Genomic DNA, 10,548 nt, shown 5'->3' on the forward strand with positions numbered 1-10,548 from the left:
CGTCCCGCCAGCTCCTGGGCAAGGATCCGTTTCCCCCTTTGAGGCAGGTGATACCCATCTGCAGACCTCAGGCCAGGTGCCGAGTAGACCGCCCCATGACCAAAGAACCCGAGATTCTTGCGTTTGCACCAGCCTCTCAGCCATGTGTTTACGCGATGGGTTTTCCTGGTCATTGCATTGTCTTTCCCTGCCACTGCAGGAATACCTGCAAATACTACTTGTATGCCTGCATTGTCAGCTAACCTCCCCAGTCCCCTAAAATCATTTTTTATAGCCCTCAGGCTTCTGTCAGCAACCTCATCACTGCCGGCCTGAACTATCAATAACGGAGAGGAATCAGAGGGGTGGGTCAGACCAGGAAGTTTTCTAGAAATATGCCTGACCCGGGCCCCAGGAAGGCAGCGCACCTCCCTACGCGTAGGGTCGGGCCAACATATCGGGCTCTCTGTTCCTCTCCGGAGGGAGTCACCCGTGACTACCACCCTCCTTTCTTTTTTGGAGGAGGCAGTCTTTAAGCGTGGAGCTGACCTCCTCACCTTAGACACGCTTGGAGGCAGCCTTCCCACCTTATCCTCACTCACCTCTCCCTCCGGTTTCAGGGCGTCAAACCTATTATGTAGAGACACCTGGGAAACCGTGGTAGGTCGGGGTGGGGGTCGCCTGCGTTTCCGAGCTGGGACCTGCTGCCATTCCTCCTCTCCTCTCGAGTCGGCTCTCTATGCTCGACTGCAGCAAGGGAGAGGGTCCACTACGGTTTGGGGGGTGCAGTCTCTGCATGTTTCTCTCAGAGAGTCACTCCACCAGTCAATCTCCCGCTCACACTCTCTGATAGTTCTCAATCTCTCCACCTCCTCCCTGAGCTCTACCACCAGGCTGAGCAGCTCATCTACCTGCTCGCACCTCACACAGCAGCAGGCTCTGGCACTCCCTGCAGCCAGAGACCTGCACGGCCACATTTCTGGGCAGGCCCTCTGTCTGGGTCGCCACATTCTTCTTGGTGCAAGCCCACTGCCTGGCAGAGACCATGTTCAAACTGGAGGTCTCAGGGACCGTCCATAGGAGAGCTGGTCTCCCGAGCAAAGGCAAACGGAACAAGACATAAGGTCCCTTATCCAGAGCAGTCTTAGCCGCCCTGAAGCTGGTCTCCACAGCAGTGACCGTTTCACACGTGAGGAGGGTGTTTAAACTATACCGCGATTGTGCCAGCTCCGCCCCTGCTGCCTCAGCAGCCCGCCCACAAGCTGCCAGCCCCCCGGCACCGGTATAGTGCTTTTGCTAGCTTCAGAAAAGCCCTAGAAAGAGCTTTTTGATCTGTTTTCCTTCCCTTCCCCTTCCCCTTCCCCTTCCCCTTCCCTCTGTGTAACCACTCCTCATCCCCAGATGGACATGGGATTTCTGAGTGGCCCTGAAGAAGCTGTGGCTGGACATGGCCTTCTCGGTCACCCTTGGAGGTTGCCGCCATCGCTGGCCTCCTCCCCCCCCACACCTCTCTGCTACCCGCATTCAGGCCGCCATCGGCTTCTGCAGAGGTGAGCTGCAGCCGTGGAGGGGCAGTTTGCAAACCGAGCGAGGGCCTCTGGGGGTTTGTACCATCAGCCTCACTTAATGAGCTCGTGAGGAGAAAGCCTGAAGCAGATGCACCAAACAAAGCCTCAGTCCCCTGAGCACAGACGAGTCTACCACATGCATTCCCCAGTTCATTCCCGCCTCACTTTGTGAATTAGAATGACAGAATGATAAAATCAGAGAATCCTTAGAGTTGGAAGGGAGCTCGGAAGGCCGTCTCGTCCAACTCCCATGCAATGAACAGGGACACCACAGATAGATCAGGTTGCCCAGGGCCTGATACAGCCTCACAGCAGAAGCACGGGATCCTGGGCAGTCTGGCTGCACTTGAGCCCACTCCCAAAGCTTTCCGGCTAAGCAGGCGCACACATCCTCCTCCCTGGGGAGTTTGGTCTACGCCATTTGAACCGGGGTCCGGAGCCAGCCCCGCCCAGGCGGGGCAGCGTGTCACAGTGGGGCCCTTTCTGACACGTCCCTGTGTCACCCAGGCATAGCTGGCGCCGACACGGTGGCCCTGCAGTGTCCGACAGGACAGCGAGGAGACAGGGCAGGAGTGTGCGGGTCTGGCTAGGAGCCCCCGAGCGCAGCCCACGTCGTTTCCCTCTACTTCTGGCAGCCCCGCGGCTGCCCCTTCCCTACCCTCAGCCCTCATCCAGCAGGATGGAGGAGAGACCCCCCAGCAGCCCCAGGGTGGCCTGGGAGGAGAGTGGGGCTCCCCAGGAGAGAAGATCTCCACCGGAGCCCTACGAAGTGACCGAGGTGCAGCCTCTGCGTGCTGGTGAGTGAGGGTCCCCAGCACGGTGGGCAGGGCTGGGGCAGCGAGTCCCCCTGCTCAACACCAGGGCCCCTTGTCCTGACAGGCACAGGCAGACTGTGCCAGGGAGCGGGCCCAGGGCTGGAGAGGGCAGAGCTCCTTCCTCTGCTTGCGCCTGCCTTTGGCCCCTCTACAGCGCTGCTCACTCTTTTCCTTGGTTAGATGCTGACAGCCTGTCTCTCTCTGAAGAGGAGGAGGATGAGGAGATAGGAGAGTATGAGAAGGCAGCTATGGACAAAATAGCATACATTCTCAAGATTACGGAAAAGGTAATATGTTAGTTGTGCCTGCATCCCCACATGGTCCCTCTAGCTCTGCCTTCAGGCTGCAGGAGGGATGGACAGAGCTACTGCCCTCCAGGCGTCCTGCACAGCTCCAAACCCAGCAATGCCCTGGGCCTGCCGGACACGGCTCTCCCAGCTCACGCTCCCTCTTTGTCTCTCTGTGGTCACCAGAATGAGGCGCTAAAGATGGTGTTCCTGGAGAGCGTCTGCACCATCTGCAGAGGCGACGATAACACGGGCTTGTGTGACAGAGTGGCTCTTTTCTGCCGTGAAAATAACTTGGCGGAGAAAGTCAAGGTGAGGGGACAATAGAGGGGGTTGTGGGAGGGGGCAGAGCCACCCAGGGACTGGCACCCTGAGAGGCAGGGGTGGGCAGGGGGACTGTGGGTACCGCTGAGATCTCAGCAGTGGGACGCAGGGTGCCTCTGCGTTCTGGTGCTGGGCGGGGGTCACTGGAGCTCCTCTGGCCCCGCTGACCAGCGTGAGGTCCCATCCCATTTCTGCTCTGCAGGAGCTGCTGGAGGATGAGCCCGTGGACCAGCTGTGCACTGCAGTGCGGTACCAAGCCATGCTTGCGATCGCCGCCTTGAGGTACAAACCCAGCCCCTGGCTTTGCCACTGCACCCCCAGGGTACGATCCTGGGTGCCCTGACCGTAGCCGGGAAGCATCCCCCACGTGGGCAGGGAGGCCCTCAGCTCTCCCCTGCTCTGGGCTTCTGCAGAGGTGGGAGGAAGCCCTGAAGCTCCCTGCAGGGTCTCTGAGCCTGCCCCAGTCATCAGGAGGCACCTTTCCTCTGGCCAGGGAAGCCCCGTGGAGGAGGTGCCTTCCAGCAGGGCTCCACGTCCCTCCCAGGGAGCCCTGCCCAGGGCAGGACTTGTTCCACCCCTGTCTCAGCACCCAGGCACTGCTCCCAACACAAGGTCTCTCTGTTTGCAGCGAAGTGAAGGCAATTGCACAGGAGGAAATACTACCTCTTCTAAATGCATGCTTCAAAGCCGTCTTCTACCTTCCACCAGAAGAGGACTTGGACATTCACCTCTACAGTCACGTATGTATTGGGGACTGGCGATCCCACACCTCGGAATTATTCATGCCCAGAGATTACCAGTGATCCTTGCAGGCGGGGTCTTGGTCTCGGTTCCCTCACCTTCCTACCCCCTCCCCCTTCCCTCTCACTCTTGCCATGAGCCTGGCAACACTCAGTGCTCACAGCCTGGTCTGCTCACAGCAGCTTTGCAGCCATGGGGCCTCTCCCAGGCTGTGCGTGCATCTGCAGGTGTCGTTCGCTGGTAGTCAGAGGGGTTCGCAGCAGTTTCCTTGGGGTGAGGGGGCCCTCTGAAAGACTTCCACAATCTGCGGTTGTCTTTACAGACCCTGCGTGCCATGGACAGCATGCTGCAGATGTTGCTGCTCAGCCATTGTACCTCCAGCAATGAGGAGCTGCGGAATATCTTGGAGGTCTGTCTATTGCACAGCTCTGCCCCCAGAGCTCTCTTTGATAGGATCAGAGCCCTCTCCATGGAAACGACACTGGCAGCAGCAGGAGCCTGCAAGGGACCTCAGTGGCTGTAGTCCCATTGAAAGTCTGGCTCTAGCTCAGGAGAAGCCTGGATGGATACTATGATTCCAGCCAGGGTTTCAGCAGTACTACTTCTGCTGGAGTGGGCGTCAGCAGCTTCTCTCCTCACAGGTGCTGACACGCTTCACCAGCACCCAGAACAAAACTGTGCAAGCAAGAGCCTTGAACAGGATCTGGAAACTCAGCTATTTCGTCACCAGAGGTTTCTGGCAGGAGGTAAGGAGTCAGGAACATTCCAGCCAAGCTATCTCCCACTCCCTGCATTCCAGAGCAGCCTACCTGCAAGACAAGCTTGGGCACAGGTGGGAGGCTTCGGCATGCATTTACCCCTGAAGTTCGAGGGTCTTTGTCCTTCCTTTTCCTCTGGTCCTCCCACCCCCCACCCTGTTCTCTCACTCAGTTTGACATGTCTTCCCGCCATTCCTTCTTTCTCGCCGTAGTCATTTGCAAAATTCGTCCCGCCTTCTCAGAGGACAAACATCATCTGCATGACCCTTGAGGCCATTGGAGAGTGCAGCGCTGAGGACAGGGAGTGGGCCAGCTTGATGCTGGATGTGGTTCTACGGGACCCTGTCAGCTGGATGATGGATGTAAGCAGTCTCAGGCTAGACTGCCATGCCCTGCCCTGGCCTCCACAGCTCTTGGGCATCCAAAGCCATTTTAAGGCAGCAAAGAGCTGTGGGAAGGGCAGTAATAACAGTGGCTGCGCGGCAAATGGCTGCAGTACAGCAGCAGCAGCATGCTCCTTCTGTCCTCCCACCAGGTGCCAGAGATTCTGGAGTTCATCTGGAGAAACCTGGGAAGCAACAGCACATCCCTACAGCCGACCCTCTACACAGTGCTGGATGTGCTGACCAACCAGTTTCCCAGGGATGTGCTGATAAGCGTGCTGACTGACCTTCCACACAGTGACAGGTACCAGCCCTGACAGCCCCACATGTTTGTTCCATGAGAAGAGCAGGGCTCAGGGATGCTCGGCTGCCGGAGCCAAGGAAAGCTGCAGGACATCCCGAGGAGCAGGCCCTCCATCCTGCTGTGCTTTCCAGTGCTGCTGGGCCGCTCAGGGCTGCAGCTGCCAATGCCGACCGTGGCAGCCCAGGGCCCCCCGTCAGGCTCCTGCCCTGCCCCTCGGGGAAGGCCATCACAGCTTCTCCTGCTTGCCCAGGCCAGGCGCCCAGGCCTCCCCAAGCACGTGGGGTGGCAGGGCCAGGGCAGCAGCACAGCCTTGGGCTTGCTGGGCCTGCCTGAGCCCTGGCGCTGTGGCTGAGCGTAACATTAGAATGTGATGGAAAACAGCAATGACAGAGGGTTAGCAGAGTCCCAGACTGCAGCAAGTGAGGATAAGCTCATGTGCAGCAGCCATGGAGGCAGGAACAAAGGAAAAAGGCTGCTTAGCTTTGGAAGACTTGAGGTTTACTGGCATCTCCAGAGAGATACCCTTGCTTCCACTGCTAACCCTTAAACAAGGTCTGGGAGAGGATGGATCCTAGCTCCACCCCTTCCAGTGACTCAGCTGCGTTTCTTGCACCTGAGCTCCCACGCACTGGCCCTGCCTCCCACCAGGTGCTCAGTCACCATTTCAGGCCATGACTTAGCTTCTGCTAGACTGAGGCAGCCCTGCTGACACAGCATTGCTCTTTGCTTGTAGCACCACGCTGGACATCTGGAAGAGAATGCTTTCCCTGGCAGAAAATTCAGAGTGCATCTTGGATGTACTGTGCAGCGTTCTCCAGGACCAAGAGCTGTGTGGGATTTTTAACGTCACCACAGCGGAGTTGGGCCTCCTTCGGCTGACTGTGAGTTAGCAGACAAGGCACCGTGCTGTCCTTCAGGGCTCTCTTTGCCCAGCTCCCTGCCTCCCCCTGCCTCGCTCCCCAGGCTGCAATCCTGAGATCGGACAGAGGCAGTCGGGGCTATGGCAGTGGCAGAGATGAAGCCACGGCCTCCCCACAGGCTGAACAGGCTGCAGGGCCGGAGAGAGGAAGAGCTCGTGGCCACCCACGTCTGGTGCCATTCTGGGGCCAGCTCCTGCTGGTCAGTCGCTCCTCAAAGGCGTGAGAGCCAGAGGCTGGGGGGAGTCAGAGGGCAGGAGGAGGAGGCCAAAAAGCCATCCTGTGTTGTGCTGGGTCTGGGGCAAAGAGGGGCCGTGGGACCCTCCAAAGGCACTGCTGCCCCAGGCCAGGCTGTGCGGCCCCAGTGACCTTCCTTGAGCTGCCAGAGGAGCCCGGAGCTGCAGGGTGCAGGGAGTCCTGCTGCCTCTGCCTGGCTCTCACACTGCTGCCTTTGTTTCAGCTGATTCATCCCACTGAAGAGAACCTGCAAGAGCTGTGTAAGCCAGCACTGCTCCAGAGGCTTCTGAAGATTGAAAGCCTGCCACTCCTCTGGCTGGTGCTCAGAGGCCTTGTCCTGCTGTCCGAGAGACCTGAGACGGTGAGCAGGACCTAGTGAAATGAAGCCCTCCTGTTGGCAGCCTGGCGCTGGGGCGGTGGGCAACACTGTGCCTTGGCCTTGCCTGAGACTCAGGAGTTGGGGTGATGGCCGTGGTGGGGCCTGGTGGCTGCCTGGGGAGGTTTCCAGAACCCTTCCAAGATGGGTTACCTGGGGGCCTGTTGGAAAAGGGGGTGGCTGAGCAGGTGGCACAGTGTCCTTGCTCTCCTGCCCTCCTTCTCCTATCCCCCCCATCCCTAACAGTGCACCCATGGCCACCACCTGTCCAGAGCCTACTGCTGCCATTCCTGGGGCAGCTGCCAGGAAGCAAGGCGTGTGTGTGGTGCTCTGTAATCAGAGCTCTTACGCCAGGATGGCCATTGCTCTCTTGATGCTAAAAGAAACTCTATGTTTTGTACAGGCAATAGGAATACGGGACCTGCTGCCAGACGTCATGGAGACCTTGAGGTTTGCCAACACGTCCATTGCTCTCAAGGCGAGCAAGATCTCCAGAAATGTGATGACTCATGTGGGGAAGAGAGAGGCCCGTCCCATTGTTGTGGAGCTGGCTGAGAAGCTCCTGCCTCTTTTCAGTCATGTAAGTCAGCTGCTAGAGGCTGAATTCTCTAGCGGACGCATGCTTAGCCTTCTCTCTTTGCTCCTCTGGACATTTGCTGGATATCTTCTGGGCTCTGCAGCCCAGCCAGCCTTGTCCCTGGCAGCCTGGTTGGTGGTGGTGGTGTGAGGCCCCTGTGCTAGGGCGCAGCCCGGCTACTGTGCAAAGCATCTTCTGCCAAGGGTTACTTGCAGAGTGCCGAGTGCTTCCTTTGCTACCAGTGCCAGGCATTCTGCCCAGGTGCCATAGCAGGGAGATGGAGGCCAAACAGGCAGCGTGTGCCCCAGGAGCATTGCCAAGGACCAGCCCTGTCTCCTCTTTGTCCTGGTGCTCAGGGAGCCCTGCTTTGACCTAGTGGAGTGCCTGGGGGAGCACTCTGAGGCACGGGCACCCCATGCTGGAAACCTGTTGCATTGCTTTGCACGACCGCACGGCGCCTTTGTGCAGAATGTGGCTCCGAAGCATCTCCTTTCACATCTGTCACCCTATGCTCATGCGCACCATGGGCAGTGAGAGTGTGTTGCTGAGGTCCGCCTGTTCTCCTCCCTCAGGTGTCAAGTGAAGTGCGAGAAGGCTCCATCCTCCTCTTCAAAGATGTGATGGAAGCTGCCGTGTGGTGGCAGAAGAGAAACATGAGGAAGACTGTGCACAGGGGCCTGCTCCCTCTGCTCTTTCAGATGAGCGATGAGACCCCAAGTGTTGCAGAGGTACGAATTTCAGACCTGACGAGTATGCAGGCAAGGGTGTGCTGACACCTCAGGGGTGGTCTTGGAATTGAGGGCGAGTTTGGCAAGCACTCGAGCTCTTGGGATGTGTGTCTGTGGTGCCATCTCCCAGCATCTGTTGCTCTGTAGGCCTCTGGAGAAGCCCTCGTACGTTGTGCAAAGTTCCTGAAGTGGAAGGAGCTCAAGCGCCAGGCCAAGAGAAAGGGAAAAATGGAGATCAAGGAGTGCTTGGTAAGGACAACCACACAGCCCCCGCCCATTGGCTGGGGAAGGGGATGCTGGCAGAAGGGGCTGCACCACCAGCTGGAGAGTGTCTGCAAGCCTCATGCCTTTGTGTTCTTCTCCAGCTGCGGCAGGACAGGCAGACGGCGAATGAATACCTTTGGCTGAGCCTGCCATACCTGCAAAATTCTCAGGCCTCTTTGCGATATGAGGCTGTTGAATTCATTGGTGAGCCCAACCCCTGGGACCCTCTTTGGGCCCTGCCCTGGCAACAGAGCGCGGCCCTGCAGCCCCCAGATACACCCTGCCCATGCCAGTAGCCCCGACGAGTGCCTTGCTCAGGTCCTCCCTCGGGCACCGTCCCTGCCTGTGGCACGGGAGGGGAAGCAGCTGGGCTGGCAGGGTCGGGGTCTGTGCTCCTGGCAGCGCGTTGGGGAGTGGGGGTCTGATGAGAGCTCTTTCCCTAGGGCTGGCTTTGCAGCACTCCGGACACCAAAGCAGGGAGAAGCTGAATGTAATTTGCAGTGGTGAGTGAGGGCAGTGCTGTGTGTGCTGTGTGTGCTGTGTGTGCTGTGTGTGCTGTGTGTGCTGTGTGTGCTGTGTGTGCTGTGTGTGCTGTGTGTGCTGTGTGTGCTGTGTGTGTTGCCTTGCAACCAGGGCAGAGCCTGCTGCAGGGGCAGAGGAACATTCCTGGGGCAGGTAGAGCACTCCTGAGCAGGGGCTCCCAGCTGATCCCTCAGTCTCATGTGCTCCTCCTGGCCAGGAAAAGCAATGGGTGGGGCTGGCGTGGTCCAGAGGGGATGCTGGTGGCTCTCTGCAGGTTGGGGGGTTTCATCTCTGCTCTTTTTTCTTCTGTTGAAGCCCTCCAGCCTTTGAGAGGCGATGCCCACCCAGCAGTCCGTTCTGTGGCAACTGGAGTAATCCAGAAATGTCAAGGCCAGAAGGCAGAGCCAACACGGAGGAGGTTCAAAGGACTGTGCTGCTGGCCCTGCTGAGCCATCTGTCCTTATCAAGACGACTCTGATTAAAACTGGGATTACAAAGCCATTCCCTTGCATGGGGATACAGATCCACTGGAGGCCTGGACAATCAGCACCGACACGCAGTTCCACTGAAGGACATACCAGACCTTTAAGCTGGCGTTCATTGCTCCTAAGGACCCCGTGGCTTTCCTTCATGTTCTTTCAAGGTCATTACCCCACCCATGTACAAAATAAGAGTAGCTTCACGGCAGATATGGAAGAGCAATGGGTGGGGCTGGCATGGTCTGGAGGGGATGCTGGCAGGTCACTGCAGGCCAGTCCGTTTCATCTCGGCTCTGTTTCCTTCTGCTGCAGCCCTCCAGCCTTTGGAAGATGACGCCCACCTGGCAGTCCGGTCCCTGGCAGCTGGGACAGTTCTGGTGCTGAGAATTCAAAGGAGAATTCAACATCACCACTGGACTAGCTTGCAGCCCTTTGCTTCTGTCCCTGCAAAGCCATCCATCCTTAGGAAGATGACTCAGATTAAAACTTGGATTACCAAGCCTTCGCTTTCCTGCTCAAGCGAAACAGCAAGTACTTACAACCAGAGGATGAAGAGAGAAGCGTGTAGCAGAAAGCAATCCAAATGCCCAGGGGGCTGAGAAGGGATTCTTGTAATCATGGCAGCTACCAAATGAGAATCAATAAATCATAGAATCATAGAATGGCCTGGGTTGAAAAGGACCACAATGACCATCGAGTTTCAACCCCCCTGCTGTGTGCAGGGTCGCCAACCACCAGACCAGGCTGCCCAGAGCCACATCCAGCCTGGCCTTGAATGCCTCCAGGGACGGGGCATCCACAGCCTCTCTGGGCAACCTGTTCCAGTGTGTCACCACCCGCTGCGTGGAACAGCTTCTTCCTAATATCCAACCTAAACCTCCCCCGTCCCAGTTTAAAACCATTCCCCCTTGTCCTATCACTACCCACCCTCATCAACAGCTGTTAATTAATCATCAATAAAATTTTTAAAATGTCCTCCCCGCAGTGAAGTCTTTGAATTTCATGTGCCCAGCAGTCCTGAACTGTCCTCGTCTTTCACACAGAAAGCAGCTACCGAGGCGAGAGGAGGATTTGTTGGCTGCTGGTGGCAAATATGAGCGTACCTTGAGGCTGCACTGTTCATGCTCATGGGTCACCTGGTTTCATTGCCACGTCTCACAGGTGCAAGGTAATCACACTCCACTGCTCCAAAAGTGACGCCTCCTATTTATTTCCATGGAAACGACAACCACTACAAGGAGCACAATAACACTGTTTGACTGAGCAGTTCTCAGCTACAAAGTGCTATT

The 10,548-nt window shown here is 57.5% G+C and overlaps 1 protein-coding gene across 3 annotated transcripts; it reads left to right on the forward strand.

Annotated features, from left to right (window-relative positions):
* The first annotated feature begins 1,122 nt into the window (after positions 1-1,122).
* On the forward strand, positions 1,123-10,023 carry LOC101750770. 3 transcript variants are annotated; one of them, XR_005842963.2, is made up of 18 exons: positions 1,123-2,344; positions 2,543-2,649; positions 2,836-2,961; positions 3,176-3,255; positions 3,602-3,713; positions 4,037-4,123; positions 4,356-4,460; positions 4,685-4,834; positions 5,008-5,159; positions 5,893-6,040; positions 6,537-6,674; positions 7,093-7,269; positions 7,839-7,994; positions 8,142-8,243; positions 8,360-8,462; positions 8,702-8,761; positions 9,096-9,423; positions 9,572-10,023. XR_005842963.2 is itself a non-coding variant. In XM_040656138.2 (17 exons), exons 1-17 carry the CDS (start codon positions 2,227-2,229, stop codon positions 9,227-9,229), a joined length of 2,055 nt encoding a protein of 684 aa, XP_040512072.1. In that variant the 5' UTR covers positions 1,123-2,226; the 3' UTR covers positions 9,230-10,023. The 3 variants fall into 3 exon arrangements, 2 of the variants coding, with proteins under 2 accessions (XP_040512072.1, XP_040512073.1); XM_040656138.2 differs by having other exon boundaries at positions 9,096-10,023; XM_040656139.2 differs by lacking the exon at positions 8,702-8,761 and having other exon boundaries at positions 9,096-10,023.
* The last annotated feature ends 525 nt before the right edge of the window (positions 10,024-10,548 follow it).

This window comes from Gallus gallus, chromosome Z (genome assembly GCF_016699485.2).
Source record: "Gallus gallus isolate bGalGal1 chromosome Z, bGalGal1.mat.broiler.GRCg7b, whole genome shotgun sequence".
Taxonomy (NCBI): Eukaryota; Metazoa; Chordata; class Aves; order Galliformes; family Phasianidae; genus Gallus; species Gallus gallus.